Raw genomic sequence first — 27,610 nt, 5'->3', positions numbered from 1 at the left:
GGTAGTCTGTCACTGCAGTTTCTTGTTGTCCTTTTGTTTTTGTAAATGTAATTATTGTTTTCTACATGTTATATTGCGTCTTCGTCCTCTAATATATGTATTGTTACCTGGCCACTATAAAATGGCAAGTATATGCTGTATGTGGTGATATTTCTTTAAAATAAAATAAAAATAAAAATTTTAATCGTGCAGTTACTCGTTCGTTCCAAAAAAAACGAATTTTTAGGGTAATGAAGTTCTTTAATGATAACCTAATAAGACTATCAAGCTCGGTGCATGGATGTACAGTACAACCACGTATGCATGCTTCTCAAAGATATTTAAATCCATCTCTTTGAAAACTCTGAAACCATTGAAATATGGAGCAACAAACCCTTGAGTTCCTCCTTGCAGCAGGTTGTTCTCCGCCTTTCATCCTTGCGCGACCATTTAAAATTCTCCTCTCTTCTTTGCCAGGTTCCGAGTGCTTCCGGGTGGACTTGGAGGGGCCAAGATACGTCTTGCGTGGCCGCTCCGCCAAGTTAATTTGCAACCACGGCGTGGAGCGGCGCCTGCTGCACAAAGTCGAGTGGCTGAGGGACGGTGAGCGCAAGTTGTTCCAGTTCGTGCGGGGGCGGAACCCCCCATACCGAAACTTCACCGTGCCCGGAGCCATGCTGGACGTGAGTTGGATTAGTCATTCGTAATTAGTTTGGGGAAAAGGACTGTTTGGGAAGCGCAGGCTAAGATATTGGAGTCACTGGCGCGCCTAAACTTCGTGTGTCCTTCGCGGTGATGAAACTGCGATTTCGTGATCAAAAACCTGTATTCTTCCTGAAGGCTGATTTTTTTTTTCTCAATATGGTCCTTTCGAAGTGTGTATTGGGTTATAGAATTTCAGTTTTTCCGGTGTATAGTTTGAAGGAATAATTATCGGGTTTCCCACCACGTGTGGCTTTGGGTAGTTGATCACACGGTTCCAAGGCTGTCTGACAGCGTCTTCAGAGGTAGAATGAGATCACATCCTATGGATATAAATAAATTACCCACATAATATAATATTTTATTATTATTTATATATATACCCTTACAATAATTTATTTATATCATGTGGATATAAAATGGTCATTGAAATATCCTTAGGATATAAATAAATAAATAATATACCGGCAATAATTTGTCTTCACATTCTACCCGTGGAGAAAATGGCAGACTCAGCCTTCGAAACTTAGGGACCATTACCCAAACCAACCCGGTGGAAAACCCGAGAATCATTCCCGCATGTGTTGGGTTAATTTAGAATTTAGACATGGCAGAATCCACAACGGTTGTTTTTGAGCCTTTGGCGGGAACGGCGAATAAAATGTGCACAGTTTTCCAAGAGAAAAAAATTTCCCTAGAACGAGAATTAAAAGGAAAGTTGGTGTGATGGCTAATGTTGAATTCCCACCTCGTGGGCCCGGATTCGAATCCCGGCAGCGGCAGAGACTCTTCACAAACCCCCCGATCTCTGCTTGAATCCTTCGTGGAGGACATTTCAAGTGGAGCACTCCATCCGTCGGATGATACGTCAAGCCGTGATACCCTGGGCACATTTCGCTAATTGTAATGGCAGCCTAATTCCGACGCCGAGTTTCTCTCCATACTTGCTTCCAAACCCTTATTTAATGATGCAAACGGCTTCATTTGCCGCTCCTTCACATACCATATCTTTCGAAAATCAATACTTTGAATTTTCCGGGTTCTAATTACCCAGGTTTATTAACGCTCTTGGACTTTTACCCATATTCATAGTGTAGTGGTCTGGAGGAGCTTAGGCTTATAGAAATAGGAACCCAGTGCGGTGGTATAAGTAAAATGAAGATGGTCGCTCAGGTAGTATCACGCAAAAGCGGTAACCACATGAATTAATACCATTGCAACCTTGCTACGTTTCAATATGGTCAATGCTCACTGACAAATAATTATTCACAAATTTTGATTTCAGGAGAAAATTGCCCGAGGATATTGCAATTTTTATTAATAAGAAAGGCATAGAGCAAAATATTGAAAAAATGCCTTTCCGAAACAATAAAATAGCAAAAAATACGAAAATAAACGGAGTTTCATCCATTGAAAATCTTATCAAAAAATTAGCTTAATCATACTACATGATTTGAACGTTCCTGTTTACAAAATTCTTATATTATTCCGTCATCATTCATATCTTTCTTAATACCAATTCTTCATGAATAGCAATCGCTGGAAAAAAATACAGAAGGCATTTGTGATTCCATATTTGCACGTGTAGGTATACGAAATAGGTACATGGGGAGATGCGATTAAAATCTGTCAAAGGTTCAAAACTCTCAAATAGGTGAATAAATGTTGGTCTCAGATTCATTATATTTTGTATACTCTTTTATTGATAAAATGGAATGGATTTTAGCCACCGTGATACTCATCATTCATTGTTCATACCACATTTCCTCTTATTTTTATGGTGTTAAATTATAGTTTCCCATAAATAGCTCGCTAATGGAAAAAACTTAATGCATAATTCAGGAAGCGTTCGTGATCTTGAATTTATTTCAAATATTGCCAACCTATAGTTCCTCTTCTAATTCTGTGGAACGTTTACCGGTGTTATTAACAGGTACTTGTACTGGCAACAAAGAACCAGACTGATACTAACTTATGGTAAAAATACAAATCATTTTACCTATTTTGGGTTATTTTATGCACCCTTTCACAGACATGAGAGAAAAAATTACTTCTTTTCTGCTCCAGTGATAACTTTAAAGCAATAGAAATATTATTTCTGCGTAGGTTTCCGCGGCGATGATCATGGTGCATATGGGTTTCCGGGCGCTCCAGCCGCCGACCGACCGACGAACGCGGCTGGAGCGCCCGGAAACCCATGCGCACCAGAAATATTATTTGCATGCTAATACTCCCAAGACTACTTAAAGAGTGCCCTTCACCTCGGTAAGAACCGTCACTTTACTCCATCGCAATATCCTTATTCCTCGCTTATTACAGGTGCTGTGAACATTCATTCCATTATTTCTTAGAAAAGACTGAATTAGTTCAGCTGCTAAAGGAGATTGTTCATATGAGAGTAGATGGTGAGGAAAAGCAAACTTCAAAATAAACTCTTTGATTTTAGATTTTCAACTCGCTCTCCTGCAGTTCCTGATCTAAAAAATGCATATTTCTACAAAATTTATAAAATTGGTCGCATGTATTTCATCTTAATATCCGCATTTCTTCTTTAATATCCGAATGGAAATCGTGAGCAGAGAGAAACGATGAAAACATATCTAAAATTTGGACTGTTTAACTCAGATTCATTATATTTTGTATACTATTTTATTGATAAAATGGAATAGATTTTAGCCGCCATTTTCAAGCTTTTTTTACCGAGATATCTACCGCGTTAGGGGAAAAAAACTCAAAAAATACTTTAGCATATTTCATACGGTAAGTTTACATTTTCAAATGTAGTCTTGCATTCTTTTTTCACCAAAAGATGAATTGATACTTTGCGCTTTCTACCAAGGTGTAAACCCCGTAAACAGTCACCGTCATGGTGGCCCCTGTAGTAACAGGAGTCCCTGATTAGTCTATTTCAAACCTGGTACTGCAGAAATAGATCGGAAATACCAAGGTGGAGATCGTCACTTTTCACGAGCTTTGCGAAGGGATGGACGTGTTCTATTAAAGCAGCCCAATGGACAGACATCAATTTATCACTGCCAGGCGAAACTTATCCATCGATATGGAAGCGATACCAAGCCGTGGGTTGGGGACAAAAACACTACAGCATTGCGAGGGAGGAGATAAATCCTTCCTCTATATTCCTTTTCCCACCTTCCGATTTTCACCCGGCAGGCTCATAAAAAATTTGTGGCCGAAATATTGGGACACCCACGCACGCTGAGCTCCACACGCGTAGACAGTTCGCTTCCACTCCGACTCTACTGACCAATCTTTTATGGAAAAAAAATGAAAGCCTCCTCGGTTGAATGGATTACGTGAAAACCAAACAACAAAAAAGTATATTCGCCGACCAATAAAATTCCATCCTCGGGAAATAAAAAAACTTAAGTTTCCCTGAGCACTTCCGTTTTTTATTTTGACAAATCGAAGAATGTACCCGAGGGGAGAAAGTAATAAAAAATATTAGTTCTTCCTCAGACGTCGAATCATCGAGGTAACGTAGCGCCCACGTGTCGAAGACCAAATGTCATTTTATCCGGTGGCAGTCCATTTATTAATAAAGTAAGCTCAATAAGTTCTCCATGATGGAGCCCTTATTTTGTTCATGACATTTCCTTGTATAAAAAATGATATGCGGTAAAGCTGCTACGATAAAAATCTAATTTTCCCCATAAGAGTGTACAGGAAGATGATTTATTTTTCTCCCCATCAATGTATGCATGATGCGATGTTTTTTTTCTTTCTTCACACTTCTTGATATCCCTTCCATCTTACCCAACGTTTCGGTGAGATAAAAATTCTCCACTCCAGCTCTTGTATGTGACGTAATAATTGTCCACCACGCGAAGTGAGAGCAATGTGAAAAAGAAATATTCATGACTCAATCTTAGTTACCAGAATGGCTACCACCCCTCCCATCTAAAAGATGCGAAGCCAAAGAAATATACTAGCCATAATTTAATAACGATAAATATACTCTAAAAATGTAAACAAGTTATACTTTAATAAATATGCAATAAGGTATGCCAGAAGAAATAATTTCTCATTTCGGGGTGTTCCTACCACTCATCCATTCCTATCACTTATTATTAATTTAAAATTTTAACGAAATTTCACACAATATTTATGCCGTGAGCTATCCCACAAAACTTTCATCTTAAAATATATCATTCCATGTTCAACAAAAACAAAGATTTAAAATTTTTTAAGAGTTATCTACATCCATTTTAAACAACTAGTAAAGTGCAAGTATTTTTACGTCAATGAAAAAAGGTATTTCCAAATGTTTTTCTGTCAAACTAAAATAATGTAGAAAATTTCCTTTCGGCAATGGGCAATTGACACCATAGCCATTACTAATGAAAATAGGATTTATATTCTTTCATTTTCGTAAATTCTTTCACTCGCAAAAATGCATCTGTAAAGTATTAATGCTGTTATCTTTTGCTGCCACTTAACGGCAGATTAGGTGTCGGAGGAAGATATGGACTCTCGCTATAGACCAGTGGAAGACATTTATTTATGTCTTCAAATCTATCAGTCGGCCCTCGCTTTCTTCCAATCTACTCTATCCACCCCTCCTGTTTACTCCCCGCCAGCCCAAACTTCCCATTACGTGAGGAACTTTCGACCTTTCCGCTGCCAATACATCGATTATGTCGGCTGCTATGACGACTGAGTTCCTCAGGACGTCTCAATATACGTGAGCGTTCTCTTATATCCCAGATAAGAGATAATGGCTGAGGTGATAGACTCATCCTTGAGGAGACGACGTGGAAATAAATGAAAAAATTAATCACACAATAATAATATGCTTCTGGAGACGTAATAAAGATTTTTACTTCAAAATTTTTATCCGACGACGAAAGATTGAATGCTCGTGAGAAAAAATAAAGTTGCTTTTTTCAGCCAAAACAGTTTTAAAGACTGGATCACCGTGAAGAATTTCTCACTTGGAAATAACTGAATGAGTCAAATTCCTGTTAATTCCCATTTTATTTGTAGAAATTGTCTCAAATATAAATACATCACCTTACTTTAACAGGAATTGTAAAATTATTTGAAATAAAATTTAACATAGATGTACTCACGTAAATTTCAACATATAAACGTTTAGCTATATCAATTATTTAACCATGAACCTCCTTCATTGCGTCCAAATGTGCATACCATATGATTTGGGAGTGAACAAAAAATTTGGGGTAGGAGCGTTTAAAATCTAAATTATATAGTAAATTAAATTACTAAATAGCCATGTGGAGGGAGGTGCTAGGACTCCAGCCATCTACACATAATAAGGAAATGCTCCAACTAAATTACGTCTAATATTTATTAAAGTCTTTCATCTTGCGTGCGAAAACGAATTCCCATACCTCTCCGTTAGGCTAAATATCTTTCTGAATTTATTGTTCCTGTCGTACCTGGAAATGAAGTGAGTTTCTAACATGATGTTCTGCGTGTCGCTCTGAAAGATATCCATTCTAAATTGCTCAAGCAATCTACGCATAGCGCGTAGCCTCCGAGTCTTAAGCGACTCCCAGCTTAATTCTTTTACTATCTTTGTAACACTTTCTGCACGCCCGTAGCATTTTTTGACGAATCGCACAGCTTTTCCCATGTATATTATTTAGTTCATGTATTAAGCCGGACCCGTATTCTCGCTCACATTTAAGGTGAGGTCTCATGAGTGCAAAATAGCACTTCTATTTACTTTTTCATCCACAAATCTTCCCACAAAACAGTATACGAATCCTAACTCATTCAGGGGTCAGCCACAATTATTTCTTATATGCGTTCCCCACAATAGGTTCGACGCTATCGTAACTCCCAAATCCTTTGATTCATCTGTCGCCTTTGCGTTGACACCATCCACATCATATACAGGGGGATAGTTAGAGACCTAAACAAAAAATGTGCCGCCGTGCATTTGATCAGATTAAGTTCTAGTCCTCACTTTTGGCCCCACAAATGAACATTGTTTAAATCTGATGATAAAATTTCACAGACAGAGTGATCACATACAGATGACAGCGTCGCCAGCAAATAAACGTATTGCACTGCTAATTCGGGATCAGAGGTCATTCATGTATATAATGAACAAAAGGGGGCCTATTACACTACCTTGTGGGACACCTGATGTCACTTTAACTTCAACAAACCTAATCCCATGAATAACTACAGTTTACGTCTACTCAGAAAGTCACGAAGCCAGTTTACTACTGTTTCGTTAAACCAGCATGTATGTAATTTTTTTGAAAATTTAGTGTGAAGTACCGCGTCGAACAATTTCCTTAAACCTAGAATTAATGCGTCGACTTATCTTTTCGATTCACAAGATTTAAGAACTTCATAAATAAGAGTGGATATAATATAGTGAGTGGATGATGCTGCCAATGGGGAAGGGTATTGCCAATGGCTTTGATATGAATAGGTATCTCTGTAGAGATGAATATAATTACTGTTAAATTTTTCATGTACCATGTTACCTCCTTTTCCATCGAATACGAACACCACGCCTCTGGCGTCCCTTAAGATCGCTAGGGAACACGTGGGACGACGGAAGGTCCGAGCGGAAAGACGCGCCATGTCAAAACTTCAGCACTTCCCCCGGCGTAAACGGCCACCATAAGGTCCACCTAGTCCGTGGGTCCACCCCGGGGCATCCTCCATCCCATGAAAACTGCGCCTACACCCTTGTTTCCTCCACCGGACACACACAAGCAAGTGGAAATCCAGCCAAAGCCCAGATAACCTTCCCCACCTCCAACTCCTTACTCTCTCCGCACAGGTCGCCGGCAAACTCTGTCGTTTCGCTTTCGCTAATGACCGCTCCCACGGTTTGGGAAGCTTCGATATTACGTTGTGGGGCTAAAATCTGTCGGATATTGAGAGAGCTTCGAGGGATGGGGAAATGGATGAAAGTGAGCAGGCAAACAGATAAAAAATGTGGATGCAGAGTTTATAGACCAATAGCTAATGAACTATACATCAAGTAATTTAATAAACTCGCCAAAACTTTTACCCTTCGTTTCCGAGATTAAACTTAATAAATCATGAAAAATTATATACCCTGCTCACCGTTTTAATGGTAGTTAGACTGAAGATTGTTTCTTTTTTGGCAATTATGAAACATAAAATCATTTTAAAATTCTAGGAAAATAATTTGTCTTAATCAAAGACAAAATGTTTACCGATTAGCTTGTTCGTAGGTGTATGCAAGTTTTACTGCATAAAAATGTACACAAAACGGTTAAAACATGTCTTAAAAATAAATAAAGCACAAGATAAATTAGTATCAGATTAGAAACTATGAAATAAAATTTACACTCGTTCTCCCTCATTCAATTAACCAGTTGGAGAAGTTATTTGGATTTCCGAGGGTAGAGTTCATCCAAATTATGCTACAGGAATGTGAATTTCATATTTTCATGTGAGGTCATTTGCTTTCCCTGGCTACCTCGAACTTCGAGGGTTTTTCTTCGAGAGTGCCAGTAGACAGTGGCGGATTTAGGATAGGGACAAGGGGGGGCTTCAAAGGGGGTTCAAATTCCAGCGGTAATGGGGGTCGGAAAAAAATTGCCATTCTATCTAGTGTAAATTGGATACCCTATAGCCCCCCATAGGTCCTCCACTGTCAGCAGGCAACTAGCCATGACCAACCGTGACCGTGATTTGTATCCCAACGCTCCAGAGACATCGCCACCCCATTTAATTATAAAAATTAAACTTAAAAATCTTTTAATATAACTTGGCCTTTTCTGCAACGAATAGTGTCAAAAAATATATCCATTTTGGTGACTACGAGAGTGACATTAGTTATACTTAATTGCGTTACTATATTTGCCATAATTCCGAAAAATGCGATCGATTTTTCGCTTCCTGCAAGTGGAACGGATGCGCGTCGTTCGCCCCACTTTTTTTTCGTTCCCTCGTCTCCAAGGAACGCACTGGCGAAGAGCTAACATTTGTCGTTGGTGGCGAGGGAAAATGTTCGACACACTCTCGTCGATTCGCTAATGGACTAGATTCCTCTCGCCTCGTCACCCTGCAGGGACTTGGAAGAATAAAACAGCTGCTGAGCGAGACGAAAAAGTTCTCGAAAGCGCTTTAAAATTTTGACCTTGGTAAAATAGCAATAGTTTGTGAAGCTGAAACATAAACCAACAAGCGAAGATAAATTCCAACAGTGGTTCAATTTCATAGCTCTCAAATAACTTAACATTAAAAACACAATGACATGGACTTTATTTTTCAGGAAACAATGAGTTTACTTACATAAGTCTACCGCTTCTTTCATGTCTTGGTGTATTAACATTCCCAGGGGTGGACCTTTAAAATGTTTGGGGGTTGTAAAACTACATCTAAGATCGTAAAGAGTTATAAAACTACTATATATTAGCAATGATATTCTTAATAATGGACGAATAGTGATTCCGCTGTGAACACTTTCCTAGAGATGCACCCATTAAAAGAGCGGTAGGAGGGGAGTTAGTATGCTATTATGAATATTTTGTTCCCAATCACAAATTTTTTATCACCCGGGCAACTCTTAACCAATAGATGTCTTCACAAATTTTATCACCTTTTTTCCATAGACGTAGGATAATAATCGTCTGATTTGAGTGGGAAGGTGGACCGTCGAGCAAGCGGATATTGGTACTCCTGAATATTTATTATATAAATTTACTTTAATGGCATTTATAATTCGTTACCGGTAGATATATTTTTAATAGTCTTCATGCATAATTTTGAATGGATTTGTGCTTCAGTGCAGAGAAATGACAACGTTTTTACTTTGTTAGCGGCCTTATAACATTATTTTACTTTCAGGAGAAAATACCTTCCATAACATGTCTTATAATACATCCATTAACAGATGAAATAGATGAATTCGAATTTAATTTATGCATATTTTAAATTCCGTGATTTTTTAAAATCACTTCGCACATGAAACCCTGAAAAACCGCGAAAACGGATGGCCCAGTTAGAAATTTTTATGCTATCGCTTACGGCAGTAAAGCAGAACTTTGTTGGAATAAGTCATCTTTGTTAGACTTCATTCCAATCGTACAGATAATTCCCATTTTAGCATCACTAACTCGAAGATTCAACCCGGAGATTGGTTTGGATAGGTGAGGGTAGAGCTCACCCATTTCTTAGCCGCAGGCGTGTGAATTGCAAACATTGTGGGTAGGAGGGCCAGTTCCTTCCTCCGGACCACCTCGTCGTTCAAGCATTCTGTTTGGGGGTGTTCGAAGGCCTCACCCAGGATTTGAAACCGAAATCCCATGATCAGCAAACCAAGCACTCTACACACTGGGCTACCGCGCTCCCCATTTCAACATAAGCGGGAATTTTTAATTCTGGGTTTTTATTTTTACTGCCTAAAAATCCGTTATTTAGTTCCAAATCAAAAGTAGAAATTGTTTAAAAGTACATAAATCTTCATTTTGTCATAATTACAATGTTTTAAAATGACGATTTTAATTTTTCCTGATGAATAATATTCAGGTATTCTTTCGGGCTCTACACCATGTTATTGCAGTCGTTTTGGCAGACATTTCGGAATACGACTTGTTTTTCAGTATCAATGACTGCAATAATCTGGTGCAGAGTCCGAGAGAATATATGAATACAATGTTTTCCATCAAAACTTTCGCGGGTGGTGGTCATGGTGATAAAAACTTGTTGGGTTGTTTCGCCATGTAAGCGTCAGTGTGGTCCGTACGGTTCCCGGCCGATGCGACTTTCTCAACGAATCCATTCGGTCAGCAATTCTTCTTCATATCTATGAGGTGCTGCATTTGGCTGAAAGGGAGGAGGGAGGAAGGTGGAAAGAGGGGGCATTGCATTCTGTAGTTCCTAATATTTTTTTCTCACCCGGACAATGCTTAACCAATAAATGTCTTCACAGAGTTTACCACCTATTTTCCAACCAACCTCTTGTCCCTGCCGTAAAAAGCCGAGTGTGTCATACTCTTCCTTTGCTTCTCATTAAATAAGTGCGAATTTTAATGACAGACGTATTCTGCCTTGGCGGAGTATGAATATTATCTCACAAATTTGACATTTTCTCAAAAAAATGTAAAATTTAACGACAGAAAAGGGGAAAATGTTTGAATTTACATCTGGACAAAAAGTTATTTCGGGTGGTGAAGATAAATAGGACACCCCGTATATAGCAATTACCTTAGCACATATGATGGCTACATCTTAATATTAGCAGGGAAATATTTATTGAAAACCATTTTTACAAAGTTTTCCACCCTTTTAAATTTTTACATCGTTTTAAATTAATTTTTTTTCATTTCTATTGCCTCCTAAACTGTTATTGAACTCTTTTGGTGAATTAATCATTCTATTATAAGAGCCATATTCATTCAAGAAATATTTTAAAGAGATCTCCGCCAATATCTCTATCACACTCATTTTCCGGGAACGCCATAGTTTGTCATACCTTCCGTTTAGTCTCCATCGTTTGTCATTCACAGATGAGTGAATTTCATCGACAGGCACACTCCGTCTTCACGTTTGTAGAGGAGAAAATTGAGATAGAAGAAAGGGTTACACGTGTAGGGCGAGACGAGTTACTCTGTAGCTTAGGGTGGGTGCGTTCAAGGAGAAGAATATTCCTGACTGAGGCAGAAGGGGGGAGGTAGGGAGACGCTAGTTGGAGTGCGCTGAGCTGCTATTCTTGTTTGCTCGACCAAGTGAGCACCGGCTGCATTCACGCACGTGCGAGTTGATTTAAGCGGCGAACTTTTTCCTTCCACAGGGGCAATCTATATTTTCGACTACATCATCCGCGAAAAACGTGATATCGTGGGATCCGACAGCACTACGTGGCGCGATCAAACGAAATGTTAAATTAAGCGAGGTAAAGCGTAACTGGTTGCGCTGTTTGCATGAATCGTCACGATGGAAATCAATTACGAGAAAAACGCAGCGAGTGCCTGCCTATCGAAGGAAAATATATATCCTGGTTCCCAAGGGGGAGATTTACACATCAGTTGCAACTCTTTGACAGCTTGGCATAAAAGCATGGAGCGTGTTGCCTTTGGTAATATTTATAAGGTACGAAATAAATGCAGTTCAGGTAAATAGCGTGCTTTGCAATATTTCGATTTTGGACTTGATCATGCATGAGTGACGATTGCTTGATATTATCTTTACGCTATCATTTGAACATGAAGAACTAACCATCCAAAAACGCAGGCATCACTCAACTAATTTATAATTACAGTAAATAACCTCCGTAAAGAGCACGAATTTTAATAAAGCCCCGGTTTCATGCAATTTCAGTGATGCATAATATAAAGGAAAATTCGAATTATCTTCATGTAGCCGTCTTACTTCCTAGTACCTCAGTCAATGACATTGTGATAGCCTGAGTATAGTAAAGTGAGATGAAATGGAAGTAAATGTGATACTGAAGTCACCATCTATTGTAAAAGCGTTTTATGTAAATTTATGGATAGCTTTTAGAAGAGAATATAATAAAATGTAAATGTATAGAAACCCTCAGTCGAAATAGTGTCGCATTTCATCGCTGATCCCTGGACCGACTGTAAAATGATTAATTTCACCGTTTGCCGTAGTTTTAGTGAGAATTTCATAAATTACAAGAGATAATTCATAGCGCGGCAAGAGCAACACGCTTATTAATTATGAAAATGAGAACTCCTTGACTGCCATAAAAAATATCGAGGCTCGGAGTCGGAGATTACCCTAATTGTCTTGCTGAGGAGAAAGTAAAATTTTCGGAAGATAAGCCGCTTGAGTTCCTAAAATAAAAATTAAGTATGTATTAAACGATTTAATTGCTAACAGGCCATTAATTCTAAGATAAGATAAACAGTATCCTATATCACTGCATGAGTAGATCAAGAAAATAATTTACTTAAAAATTCGTAATATACCGATTTTTCGTTTATTTAATGATTTTATTTTGCTAACTTTGGACGCTCGCTCTCTCAGTTTGTTATTACAAGCGCAGGTCTCCATAAAGTAAACGTAAACTTCAAATTGTAATCAAATTATTAAATCATAATCACTTTTGCCTCTCATAACCGGAGTAGGCATCTTCTTCGACAACGTTCAAGAAGTACAGAGTTGAATTGAAACTGATTATGCCTGCAAGAAAATTGGCGGTACATTATTTTACCGCAATCTATTCTGGTAATAATCATGCTGTAAAAGTTTTTCCAGTAAGAGGATAAATGAAAGATTTCTTGATTGAGTATAATCATTCACAATGGTCGGAACATTATTATACAATAAGTATAAGCTGTAGCTAGAAAAAAATTCTAGAGCTTGGAGAGAATAAAAATAGGTTCCTTAATGAAGATCATGCGATCCTTCACTCCAAAGGAAACCCACTTGTACAGCCTTAATAATTAATTAATATTATAATGTCATACGATATCATGCGTAAAATTCAAATATTTTATGAGTAAAAATAAAATGTACTATGTATCCATCAATCGAACCTCAATTATATGGAGACCTAACATGAAACTCTATCACGAATGGGCAAGAACACTGTATCTCTGCTTTCAAGTGATATTCATAAAATGACACACCTAATGATTCTGTGATAAATTAATCCTATCCACAATACTTTTTTATAAACAGCGAGTAAAAGCGAGCGGGTTCCCTGAATGTTTTGATTGAAATCATCACACGAGAAATTCGTTCAAGCATAGCTACTAATGATTAGAATTATCACCACATCGATATAATATCTGCTTTCACAAGAAAAGTGTAGCTCCATTATATTCTGGTGGTCAAAGTATAAACGATTCCTACGTGTATACGCGATTTCACCTAGTTTACCTTTCTTCTTTCGGACTTCTGAGAAACAAAACCAAGCACGGCCTTGATTGTTTCCTTCCGGCATTAACATCCCCGAATCCACATAGAAAGCAGAAAAGCTAATTCAGCCACAAGTCTGAATTTTTCACTTGGCTAACATCTGCTCTCTAACCAAAGATGGTAATTTCATTAGACTTGCGAGCGGAGAAAACATCAAGATGTGGCTCCGAGTGTAAACTGGGCATCGCTCAAAGAGACTGTCATTCTGTTCCCGTTTTGCCGCAAATAACCCTTCACCCCAAAGGCTGCTTTGCTTAACTCGATGTCCATTCCATCTATCTGAGCACACGGTTTATCTTCCAAGGAATACTACTCCTACTACTCGCCATTCCCTTAGCCCTCTCCCCTTCTTGGCACCCCATCCCCTTTCGCAACCACCCACCGGACACTCCCCCAATGACCGCAGCACATGCGAGCATTCGTCTTCCGTACTTCGACCTCCATAACCCTCCCCAGGCAGACTCGAGTTGTAGATTTCGTTTTTCTCGTCCAATGAGCAATGTTCCCCCACGGAGCACTTCCCTGCGTAAAAGCGTTTCCGTCCACGAGATTGGAGAGGCAAAAACGCGTGACTGCGAAATAATTTTTTGTTAATATCATAAAGAAAAGGAACGTGCCTTATTGTTCTTATACTTGCCAAAATATGGAAATATTATGCAAATGTAAACATACATATTTGACATAGTGCGATTGCTGGAGGTGCATAGTTCTCGTAAAATAAAACGGCACAAGTTGAAATACACAAACATATTAAAGATGAGAAGAACGTGGAATATTCCTCTCTATCCATCTCACGGTAGAAAGTCGTGGCATATAGCAAAACGAAATAAACAAATAATACGATCCTTTCTATTTAAATCATATTTTTATTTTTTATTCGTATAATGATATGATAGTCGTATAATATGCATAGATAAAGTGCCTACAAATATGAAGGTAAAGAAATACGTACCTACTCATGAAAAGACTTTCTGATATGAGAATTAGTCGAAGAGTGTCCTACAAATCTCAGGTTTGTAGCCTAAGAATCGGGATTTCTTTTATTTTAAAACAATATCAACCAACGATTTTAGGTACATATTTTCAGATGCAATAATTATTAAATCCACTAATATATAAACTGGTATTTTCTGAATAACTAAAAGTATTTAGAGATTATTTTAAGAGCACCAATATATTTTATAATCGATTACCGGTCAAGTGCTTTAGCCAGTAAAGCTACCGAAGCATCAATCCTCTCTGTGGAAATTCGTGGACTTTACCGCACAAGATGGTTTGGACTGCTACAGATCCAGATTTGAATCCTGGTCAAGGCGAATGATTTTTCCTCTATGGAATTCCTCACATTTAACCATTGCGGGTAACTCAGTGAAGTCATCACCGTAGCTAGTCCCGGTATAATAGAACAAGCACAGAGCGAACATCCATAGTGTTCAAAATTAGGTCTTTGCTCTCCAACTCTTGCGCAGTAACGCACGACTTGGGATGCTAGTCGTATAATATGCTCAGCTCTTCATACCATCTTGTCCGGCTGGATCTACAAATTTCCACAAAAATAATTGACGTCTCGGTAGCTTAACTGGCTAGCGGGCTCGACCGAATCCCGGTAAAGGCAAATGATAATTCCTCTGTCGAATATCACACAAATGGATACAAATTAACACACTAATAGAGCTTAGAAATCTTTATTCTTTCATCTCAATGCTATATACAATTTGAAAAATAAATTGATGCAATTATTGATTCATTACCTCATTAATGCACGTTGTGAATTGATGAGTGAATGTGTAGGCCGAATTGAAGAATATATTTGCCAGAAAAAATCTGGGGATAATTTTACCATTGTAGCATAAATTTATTCCCATAAAAAGCATTAGTTTGAAGCTGCATGCTAAGAAACTTCCATATGACAATCTTTGAAACCTCAACCTCAAAACTCGCCTCTTCTTCTCATACACACAATACAAGTGAGATATAGTCTTCCATTGTATTGATATTAACCTTCTTTTCCAAAGCTTTCGTAAGGCTTTGCTATAGAAGCAAGAGAATTGAAAACCTACAGGGCCGGAAATTCCTTACATGGACTTCTTTGTGTAATTTAATGATAAAACAAATGTGCCTACCTACATGTCAGATATTTCCATACCCTACATGCACCATAAATACCAAAAGTGCCCTATATGTCAGATAGAATCTACTTGCGCTTTTGGTTACAAGAGGAATAATTTTTAAAGCTGGTTTCCCCACTCTCCTCTCATAGCCCTGTTAACTAAGTACCTGACTTCCCACAACTGAATTATAACACTTAGCTGGAAGCATATTACTCATATTAATAACTATATTCACCATAACCGACTACTCCTTGTTTGAATTCCAGTAAAATTTTCAGACGAACTCTCAAGTTTTCATTAACATGAATTTAAGTTTCTTGGATTTTAAATGAATTTAATATAATTGGAAGTGAACTTATGCTTCCTTTGCGGTAAAAATATATATACTCAATGCATTTAAATTATCAGCATTATGGCGTATAGCATTGGTTCAATAAAAAATTAATTGAAGTATAAATTATTCGCACAACTATTATTATCATTGTGGTATACGAGGGTATATAGGAATCTTAACATCTGTCTAACAGTGATACAGGTGGTCGCAAAACACAATCTAAAGAAGAGCATCAACATGTACCTACAATTTTAGCAAGAAGACGGTACTACTTTTGATACTTCTTTACATTCAAAAAAGAATTCATGCAGCCAAGCCATACACTTTTCTCAAAATTCTTAATACAAATGAAATTATAACAGGAAAAGGATTTTTCTTCATTTAGATCTTCATTTCTGCTCGCAAGCGCAGAGCAGAATAGGAGCTACCGCCAATGCCGGTACGTATCTATCTAATGTATATTCTTATATCGCCGCCTGCCGTCATTCGAGGGATTTCCCGCGGTTTCTCGACCTTTCCGACAGAGGACGTTGCGTGACTTAGCCGCTGCGCTTGCATCTCTTTCTCCCCTTAGTCTGCGTGCTCTCATTTTTTACCGTCGAAAGGAAGAATAGCCAAGGGGTTGCGGAAGGTAGTCTTAGAAATAGAACGAGGAAAAAGAGGGAAGGGATATACTGACGCTCTGCGCGAGATGAGTATAATGAAAACGAAATCATCTGTGGTGAATATTTATCTCCTGAAATAGCATTTACCCTGTCTATTCAACCTCCTCAGGAAAAACTTTCCTACAAAGATAGTAGGGAAATATTTCGTCCAAGCACGCCGATCATTTCATTTCTCAGAATTCCAAAAATGTCTTGGTGTTTTTTCTCGGAAAAAATACCAAGGCATCCTATTAGATCTCTCATAGAGAAAGTTACTTAATTTGAGTCTCTCGAAATCCTTTTGGATGTAATGTAGATAAACAAAAATGTTATTTTCAAAAATTTTTATTTCATATGAATTTTTACCAAATGAACTTGTGCTCTAAGTGCTCAGCTGCTATTTTTCGCTTCCACGATAGAAGTATGTATTGCTTCACCTCCCAGACTATATTTTTGCCTTAATTTCTCTCAAATAAAAGCGTGCAATTGAGTAAAAATATTGTTTTAAATACTTGTAAGAAATATATGATACTATCAAATCAAAATAATTCAAACTATCTCTTTTTTGTATGCATTGGTGTCTTACGGTGAAGATAATATAAAATACATAGTTGAATACATAGTTGGGTCAATCGAATACACACATTGCGAGGCAAAAAAGGCCATAATAGACAACCAAGTAAAAGATTGTAGCTCATTTACTTCCCCTTAACATCCACCTATATTTTTTATCAGAAAATGAAACGACTAATTACGTTATGTAAGATTTTACACTTTCCCGGCGAACAGAATATTTAAACATTTCGCGCGGAATCCCGAGAAAAGTTTGACTAATTAGGTTATTCTCAGTAGGAAATTGAAAACCTTTACCTCATATGTGTACGAACGTTGGAATATTTATACCCGAAAATTCCTTACTAACGGTTTAAAAAGTAGTCACACTTAAGGAGTTAAGTGCATGCATTGAAAAACGGTGACTTTCTTCGCGCTTGTTCCGTCTTTTTTCACACTATAGAAGAACTAATTTATTTTTCTTTCGCGGTAGGATCCATCAATGCCACGCTAGCAGTATGACTTAAATATTCAATGAGATAAAGGTAGTGGATAGGGGGGGCACTTTACTCCGCCAGCTAGAAGTGCATAGTTCGGAGAGTTTGCTGTGTCATTTTATCCGCACGCCCTTCTGGTCCTGCCGCAGGAGAGTCGCTAAGGGGTGGCCTAGCAATTTCCAACGGGTTTTCACCTCATCTCGAGTCCCACTAGCTTCTCACGGCGTTAATTTCACTCGCGTTTCTAACCCCCCCTTCTCCCTCCTCTTCCCCCTGAGTTTTTCTATAACCCCTAGCTCTCGCTCCGTCACATTTCACCAAGCCTGTTGGATAGGACCACCGCGCACCTACTGAAGTAAATTTCAGTGAGCAAGCAAGTTTTTTGCACTGTAAAGAGGCGTATTTTCAAAATAATCAGCTTTCATAATTTTATCGTCACAAATCCAAATAAATTCTTATTTGAAAGCATCTTTCGAGTGAATTTGCCAGAAATCGCACGCTGTTAGTAAATTCATTGATCCACCATGCAGAAAAAGAATGTTCAAAATTAGCAGCTTTTGTGGGGATATACTTACAATGGATTTAATGAAAGCCCAATTTTGAGTTCTTTAATTGAACTTTGAGGTGAATTTTGAAGATGTTATTCCCAAACTCCACCTGAACGTTCGCTAAATTACTTCAGGGCTCAGACAGTAGTGATTTATAAAACACAGATTATTTTAAATTCTGATCAGAGACCCTGATATCATTCCACACCATCTCGACGAAGGACAAATTTTATTCGAAAAAATCATTTTTCGCCCCAAACTATTGAACATCTTCAGGCAGCAAAATCCATGCTACGCTACCATCCAAAAATCCTCCCATCCAACCGAAACCTTTCCCCACTCCACACCCCACCAGCAGAGAGAGTGGAAAGGGGAGGGAGAGATGAGAGTATCCTCTAGAGAGATGACCCTCTCGAAAGTGGAAAATAAAAAGCACGGCTGAGTGTGCGCCGAGTCCAATACACAACACGAACAACGGGGTGCGAAACCTTCGGAGCCGGTCGTTTGGGAGGGCGCTAGCGGCGCGCGCGATTTCGGAGTCATTAAATTTTCGCGTGCACCGCGAGAGCACCTTGCCGAGGGAAATAAAATGAAGAACTGTGCCGGGCTCCCGCCCACGACTCTCCTTATCCGTGGTCCTTCAAAAACCTCGTCCTCCGAAGGAATGCAACGTGGAAACGGAGTGAAAACAACAAACCGGAGCATCCGAGGAAGGAAGGCGCTAACGAACCGACGACGTGGCAGCTCTCTTGCCAACGTATTCAGCTCCGATTCGGATAAAGAAGATTTGGATGGGTGGGAGGGTGAAATTCCGTGCAGTCATCTTTTGCACGGTTCGCCTTGCCTCTTTTTTCATTTCAATGCTCTCTATTCGAATTCTGCGGAATAGCAGTTCAGCCGATTGGCAATAGTAGTTTCCCTACAAGGCTAACAGCATGAGAATTACATAGAAGAGACCGAATTCCATCCCATAGACGGCTGATTCCTGCTGCCACTTCGATCGTATTTTAATCGGTTTTCAAAAATGTCCACGGCGCGGTGATGAGTGCAACGCGATCCAATTACATTAATAGATTTGAAAAGTAATGAATTTAATAGATCACATCATATGCGTATAACTTTCGGTTAATAACCCTAATTATACCTTATTTCTACGTGAAAATCGGATCAAATTTTCCGTCAGTGACACGAGTGGCGACTTTAGTAAACCAATTTAAATGCGCAATGGGTGACAACGCTTTTAGAGGCCAACTTGAAGATCCCCTATTGTAATATTCGTGGCGGTGAGGTTTACTTACCCGGACTAATTTTTAGCGGAAAATCCCTTTCAAACTCATCCAGTCAATTTCATATCATGGATTTTTTGTTCGCCTTATTATAACAATAGTAATTTTTATTGGTCCTAGGATTAGTATAGTACGAGTATAAGACGAGTCAATTGTCAATAGATTCTATAGCAGTCTAATAACACTTAAATAATTTATTACATTGCACATTGTCCATTGAAAGTACTACATTATAAATGTAATACTTACAATGTAAAAATTTATTCATAAAGATATTATCAAAAGAAAAACTTTGAAATCATAGGAAACAGGTGAATAGGAATAAATAAAATGGAAAAAAAACGACAGGGTTATAGAGATGCTGTGATGACGGAAATTCCGTGGAAATACTGCTTTATGAATGTTTATTACTTCGTAATCAACACAGAAAAACTATTTAAATAAATAAAAGATCGTAGCACTTTTCCACAAGAATTTTCAATGCATACAACGCGTTTCGGCTCACTGAGCCATCATCTGGTACAAGACAGATGTCAGACAGTACAGATGTACAGACAGATGTGCAGACAGTGTATTGTACCAGATGATGGCTCAGTGAGCCGAAACGCGTTGTACGCATTAAAGATTTTTGTGGAAAAGTGCCACGACCTTTAATTATTTAAATATGTCTAACTTCCACCAATTGAAGCCTGAATCTGTTGAACTTAAAGAAAAACTAGTTAAACACTTCATAACGCCGCAATAGGTACGCTGCTTTAATTTTTTTAACCAATAGAGGAAAGGTAACAAATTGGAGCATTTCCTAGCCGCAAATTCCACCATAGTACATTATTAGGCATAATGGGTTTTCTTAAGTAAGATTGACTTCATAAAACTTATTTTTGGTTATTATTGACTCTTAATGGTACGCATTTTAGCTTTGCAATACACCTGATATTGATGCAACAATCAAATTTAGACTAGTGCCTTTAATGTTTGATCATTAGTGACTTCTTTCCCCAGTCCACTCATCTCTAAAAGAGAAGTAATTGAAGGAGTAAAAGAGAAGTAAAATATGTATGCGAAAGGAATATTAAGTCTTCAGTAAAATTCAAGCAAAAATTTGCAAATTTTATAGCCTTCCCGACTATTTATGGAATAATAGGGTGGTTTCCTATTATTTTTCATTGATAAATCGAAATATTATTACTCCTGGAGTACGTATTTCACGCTTTTAGATTTTTTAATGACGATATATATTTTTCGCGATTAAATGAAAAGTGAAAATTTTCAAGCGTGCGAAAACGCGACGGCTAAGTATGAATGCTGGGAAATCTCCGTGTGACGTCGTTCTGGTTCCCGCTGCCGCAAGTGAGGTGTCCTTGGGGCGAGGCTTTGAGCGTTGATACGACGCAGGATGCTAGCAGGTAGCAGAGTACCCTGCTGGTTGATAGCGCTTGGCTTAAATAAGGATTATTAATGCCTTATCAAACGAGAAAACTTTCCGACCTTAGCCAGTTTTAATAGGTGATAATTAAAACGTTTCCCTGAGCTCTGTGCCTCATGCATGCATTGGTAATCTCAGACGATGTAAAACTCCTATCTACTCGTATAGAAACTAGGTCCCTGTGACGTCACATGGAGTGGCATCGCATGGGCGCCAATCTGGCCTTTTTCAAATGAGGATCAAATTGACCATTGACATTCGTCTAAACCGGTATTTCTAAAACCAAATAAATTGTATATTATGAATACACTAATGGTGAGTAACAAATCGCAATCAAAGCCTTTAGTTTTCTTTGATGAAGGAAACTACCGAATTTGAACGGCTAAATAAGTCTCTCATCCTTCTTCTGCCGCCTCAAATTACGCAAGAATGACTTCCTTTGTATTATGTCTATATTCACGTACACATTCCACAATATCTTATACCAAGCAAAAATCGATTTAAACTCGAGTAAAATATAGATTGTAAATCATGCTGCTTTTGATGCACTGATAGCAGTGTTTTGATGCGAAATTTAAACATACAGATAGAAAACTTCTTCGTACTCCTTTAATTCAGCCTGTCAGAGAGGAATGGAGCATTTATTCTCGGATCCCGGGCACATGGGGTCTCTACCTCAGGGATAGTTGGGATCGTTGGGTGTAAGAACGGCGAAACCGTAGCTTTCCCCTGAGGCTCGGTTCGGCTCTTGGCAGCATGCCTGAAATCTCGGTATCAAGAAATATTATTTTCATGAGGAAACCAAATCGATGGCGCGAAGATTTTCGATTCTAACGTTCCTCGGAGAAAAAAATCACAAAGAATTCAATCATCTCAAGTTCCTGCATAATTTGAAAATAATATTAAACAATATTTTCTAATCTAACCTCAAGATTGCTAAGTTTCCTCACTTAATTTGCACTCCTCAAGAGACGCGGCAGAAGAAGGTATGTGCACGTATGAAACGAGAAAATCGCAGCCGAAAACATTATAAATTACATTAATTGCAAAAATAACGGTGATCTTCAAATTAGTAGCAAAAACATTTTAATTGTGGAATGCACATATTCTTCAAAACCAAAATGCTGCTAACAGAACGCGAATAGATAAGTACAATCGAGGAAATTCATTTTTTCTCTTGATTCTCACGGATTTTAGAGTTATATTTAACTTCTCATCCTTAACCGAAGGGCTCAGAATGGGCGTGTGTGAGCAGTTAGGGATTTCCAAGTGCAGAGTCAGGCATTTTGTGAATGAAAAACCTTTTCCTCACCCAATTTGCCTCTATTATATACTAAACCCCATCTCCCATTCTCCCTGCCTTCTCCTTAGTCACGCACATCACCAAATACCTTTTTAACCAACATTGCCCAATCCCCTCCATCAGAGAGAAGTCTCCTTTCCATTTCGCCTGTGTCTCAACAGCCATTCCGTTCCACAGAATTACTTCATTTCTACTTCTCTACCTACCTCTGGCAGCCCTTCACATTTCTAAATAAACTCCCACGATAAAATATAAACAAAAAATTGTAATTTCCACTTTTTAATGTATTACTCCACTCACAACCATGGTTTCGACAAACTATATTATTTTAGTCCCAGTCAAGTCAGTCCCAGGCCGCATTTTCACCCTCTGATCTCTGGCTTTTTCCATCTACCACAGCACCGTTGTCCTCATCCTTTTTCCATTATATGTTCCTATCTCTTTCTTTCCTTACCTCTAAATTTATTTGTATGTTTGCGCTTAAGGCGTCGTGTGTATGAATGAAGTACATTTTATCATGGATATATCACATTCCCACCACAAACGACCTGAAAAGATTTCAAAAGTCTTTTTCTTTCATACTTGCAGTATGGGATGATCTTTTTGGATATTTTAAAAATGATTTCAATTACTTCACTTATAATGACAGTAATTTTAAATATTACTCGATATATCGTACAGTTTCATGCAGGTATCCTTTAATTCAAGAGTATCGTCGTGAAGCGCATCCTCAGTTTTGAATTCTTTATATATAATTGAACTTACTGACTTATTCTCAAAGTAACTTTGAGTGAGTTTCTATATTGGTCTCACCTTTTAGTTGCTGCTCGGCCATATCGAGTAATTTTTTTACATTCATCCTCAGCTGTTGCCAAAAAGCCACCATCTCAGACGATTTTTGCCCGCATAACTTCGGCAATGGTAGGACTCGATGCTGCTGAATGTCTTAGTTGTTCACGCTCAAGGACAGCATTGAGGCCCACGTGAAAATTAAAGCACAAGCTAAATTTTAAGGCGTAATGTTAGCGCCGATGCGATGGGCTGATGTCCACAATTTTCGATACCAACTATAGAATTCGCCTCAAGACTTCAATGACTTTTGGTGGCTCCAGCTGTACGTCACGGAGAGATACGTAGGGGAGAATGCTCATTCTTTTCTGAGAACGGACTGCACGAGTTATGTTCCTCGACGAGTAGCTTCTTTCATTATGTTCGGTATTTCGTTTTCACCCTGAGACACTGAGTTGGAAAATTCGGTTATTTGCAATGGCATTAAAAATTACCGTTTTCTTAGTTCGTATCATAGCTAGGTACGTAGCCACTTTTCATGATTCCATGTGACATTTCTGGGGTTAATTAGTAATGTTATTCCTGTAACACGGGAGCATGCAATGGATCGCTGTCTCGAAAATAAATCTAGGCCGCTGCTGTCACTAGAATTCTTTGGAACTGGAGAGTAACTTCGAGCTTAACACAAAGTATGAGTAATGTAAAGCAATCCTTTGAACGCCAAAATAGCGAATACATCCATTCCCATGAGCCTCAACCTCTGCCACACTTGAATACCATGCACAGGATCAGTCTTTCCTATTCCGGGGTACATTCCTTTCTTTCTTTTCCGACCACAAGGGTTGTCAAGCACTCTACAGGCCTTGCACCGCCCTAATCTCTCTACCCTCGACAATATATTATTCGCTAATCGACGCATCAAGTCCCAAAATCAGGATTCTCCAGTCACCCCCTATAAGTGCTGTCTAACTGCGCGCATTTAAATAGGCTTACAATAGATTAGCGACGATGATTTCAATCCGAAATTCACGGAGAAATAAACTAAAATTAGAGTACTAGGCATAAATTTTATTAAAAATCATATCATATATCTAATCTCAAACTTTTTATTACTAAGGAAAATTTATTGCTTTCCCGGCGTATAGACTCCGTTAAGAGCTCTCGGGATCTCATCCGGGTCAGGAACTGCATTACTGCCGACGTTTCGATGTCCGACTCGGCCATCGTCCTCAGGGCTGTGATAGAAAATCCTCCTCTGAGTAGAATAAAATATACTCGGACATCGAAACGTCGGCAGAAATGCAGTTCCTGACCCAGTGGCGATCCCGAGAACATTTCACGAAGTTTTCAATATTAGTTATCGAGTTGTGTATACATGTTTGCAAACATTGAGGATAAATGGACCACTCTACGCTCATCGCCGTAGGTCGGACATTTTGAAGGCCGATTAAAAATCAAGTGAAGTGGCACCATAAATTAAGCTTCAACAGAACGGACTGTTTTTTAGGCTTCCGCTGTGTGGTCCCTACTCTCTCATCAAGTTTCATACTCTTTTCAAGTTTCAAAATTTACTGACTTTTCATGATTCTTCACTGATGATTTCAGAAATTTTACTGACTTTTCAACGGTATGATTTATTCCACTTCACACCAACTATCACTAATCATAACATACAATAAATGTAAATATGGTCAAAGGCTGTCATAATCTTGATATCGGATAGAGGTAAAGTGTTGCTCTACATTAAACAATTACATTCGAGAAACTATACTCCACCACTGCCTAGTGAGCCTTTTTTGAAATGCTGTTTTAAAAAGAATTCGAACCTGAGAAAATCATGGAGGTACGTATCATTCCAAACATAGGTCCAAAGCACTGCCTGGAAAAAAAGTAATTTTCAATCAGTCACGCGAACAGGTGGAAAGTTAGATTCACCAAAAATGAAATTTGGGCTAATTCAAATGATTTTTTTCAAGGTGAATTTAATCCTTGGCGTATATTACAAATATAGCTCCTCCATTTTAAACTAAACTTCAACCATTGGCAATGAGGATGACGTTTTTCAAGAGCAATGCAAAAAAACTAAGAATGCTATATGAACTTTGCAGCTGCGAGTGCTCTCCTTTCCTTAACGTTCGACTATGGGTTTTTCTTAGTTTGCGAGTCGACTCAGCTGGAGGAAAGAGTCTTAAGGCGAGTGGGTATCCTTCCCTCGCGGCCACCCCAATCCAAAGGTGGTGGTGGGTTCGTGATCCGTTTCGCAGCTCATCCATCAAACGGTGACGTCAACAGCGCGTAATTTCCCAGATATTTTGTCCGAAATTTGAGTGAGTGAGAAGGGCCATTTCCATAATATAAGTTTGGAAACAACAAAGACCTCTGGGGATAAGTGAAAGGAATTCCAGCTGTTTCGGAGTTCCAAGGATTGCTTTCCGTTAGTCTTTCTTTGTGTTTATCTTCAAGTTTTTTTTCCATTTCCTAAGAATTCTAGAGAGATCTGTGGCCTCCATTTATTTTCGAGGGACCGCTCTATTGCATACTCCACTGTTATTAGATTCATATGAGACTATTCAACCCCTGAAACGTCATATGAAATCATATAAAAATGTTTCGTAGCTACGATACGAGCCAAAAAAAACATAATTATAATGCTATTAATAATAACCAAAATATATTAACCAAAGTTTCACAGAAAAAAGAAGACCTACTAAAGGAATCCTTCGCTAATTAAATTAAGATTGTGAATTGAATTAAGGTTGTTTCCCGCATGGCATCAACACCAATGCGGCAGTGTGGTAAGCGTCTAAGAATTCTGCAAAACATAGGTTAGAAAATTCCCCTTTGGGACGAGAGTGGTTAGAGTAAAATAAGATAGACATTAAAAATGCCACTTACCTAATTTACCCTGTGGATCCTCCTGAGAGGCGACGTAAACCGAGTCGTTTCTTCTTTTCTTCTTACCAGAATACGACTGCAGACAAGTCTGAAATTGTCAGTGAAATGAATGTTTGAGGCTGATACTTTGTGGAAATCCACTGTAGGAAATGGATCTGAATACTACGCACTTTTCTAAATAAATATTTATTCAATAAGGAGTTAACACTGCAGTATCATTAGGATTAGTCTTGATGATGCTGCAGTTCAGTGTGACATGTTTAATCCTTTTTGATAAATATCTATGTGAAAATGTCCAAATTATTTTCTTCATATAACATTAAAATATTACAATCGTAATCATACAATTTAACTTCAACTTTTCGCTATCACGTTAAATTTTTTCCTTCCTCGACTTAACTTCAGGCAGCAGCATCTTTACTTCACTTTGAGAGGGATAAAAAGGAAGGGTTTAGATATGGAGTCCAGGCCGAATTAAGGTACTGCCAGGAAGCGAAAAAAATTACTCTCTTTTTGCGAGGGTTATCGCGAGCGTTCTTGATCATCCGTCTTCCCGTCCGGCGAAGGCACAAGAGCAAAACACGCAATGACACACACACCGGCCACGGCTACCCCCACCCATCGGGCGGGTGGTTTTTCACCCTCTCTCCACACACGTATACTCCATCCAAAACTCTCCCTACTTAAACCAAAACGCGACAACCGTTTCTAATTTCCCTCTCATCTCTTGATAGCCTAGATGTACCGGGGTGAAACCACCGATTAATTTTCCTGTTCAACAATACAATATAGAGAAATATCCAAGAGTTATAAAATACCTAGCCTTATGCATTCAGAAATTTACTACGCATCCCACAAAAGAATCAATTATTTATTCTATCTGCATGAAAAGAAGATTCAATATGAACAGGTAAGAGTATTAGATACCGATGAAATGTCATTAAAGGGTTATTACAGATTTTATTTGATGTCAAAATTTTGAGATAAGGGTGAATATAAGTACATCAACATTTCAAGAGTATTATTAAATTATGACACGTGGATAATTACTTTACATCATCCGCAGGTGAATAAAATATTTCTCAATAATTTATTCGGTTTTCACGGCGGCATGAGATAAGCATCGAAATTAAGGTAATTAGCACTGCAGTTTACATTGTTAGGGTGTAAAAATGAGTTTGTAGCTATGGTCGGACGGTCTCACTCAGTGCTTCAACCAAAACGTAAATTTGCATAATTGTAGAGAGAGACTACTCCTCACTAAGCCATTTATGTATGAATAACTCACAGCGTAAGGATGGAAAACCTGAATTTCGATGATATTTGTGTGGGTATGTCCGAAGGATTCATTCGGAATTTGAATCCTGAACCTTTCGGCCATTTGCTAAGCGCACTACAAACAAAGCAACACCGCTCGCCCTAAATGGGATACCGGAAACACTTTAAACGTAAAATACGTAAAAAAGCAAAAATTATACAAACCCAGTGTTCAATTCCTGGTCTAGCGGAAATTTTTATCAGCGTAATATGAGTAAGTTGACTTAAAAGTGTACACTTCTTGCCAACTCGCCAAATTAAACGTTGTTCAAAGACATAAAGAGGTGGCGAAGCATTAGATACCACCCTTCGAATATCTCATCCTTCAAAAACATGTTCCTCTGCGGACGTCCT

General features: G+C 38.4%; 1 protein-coding gene across 1 annotated transcript in view; it reads left to right on the top strand.

Moving 5' to 3' along the window:
- Positions 1-27,610, top strand: part of LOC124157724 — a 472,047-nt gene that overhangs the window by 245,143 nt on the left and 199,294 nt on the right. Inside the window, exon 2 of the mRNA XM_046532700.1 lies at positions 457-662. Coding sequence (XP_046388656.1) covers positions 457-662 — 206 coding nt within the window. The remainder of the gene's footprint in view (positions 1-456; positions 663-27,610) is intronic.

Source organism: Ischnura elegans, chromosome 4 (genome assembly GCF_921293095.1).
Source record: "Ischnura elegans chromosome 4, ioIscEleg1.1, whole genome shotgun sequence".
In the NCBI taxonomy this organism is placed as follows: domain Eukaryota; kingdom Metazoa; phylum Arthropoda; class Insecta; order Odonata; family Coenagrionidae; genus Ischnura; species Ischnura elegans.
Note: the sequence above shows the minus strand (reverse complement) of the source record. Positions and strands in the feature narration are given on the sequence as shown.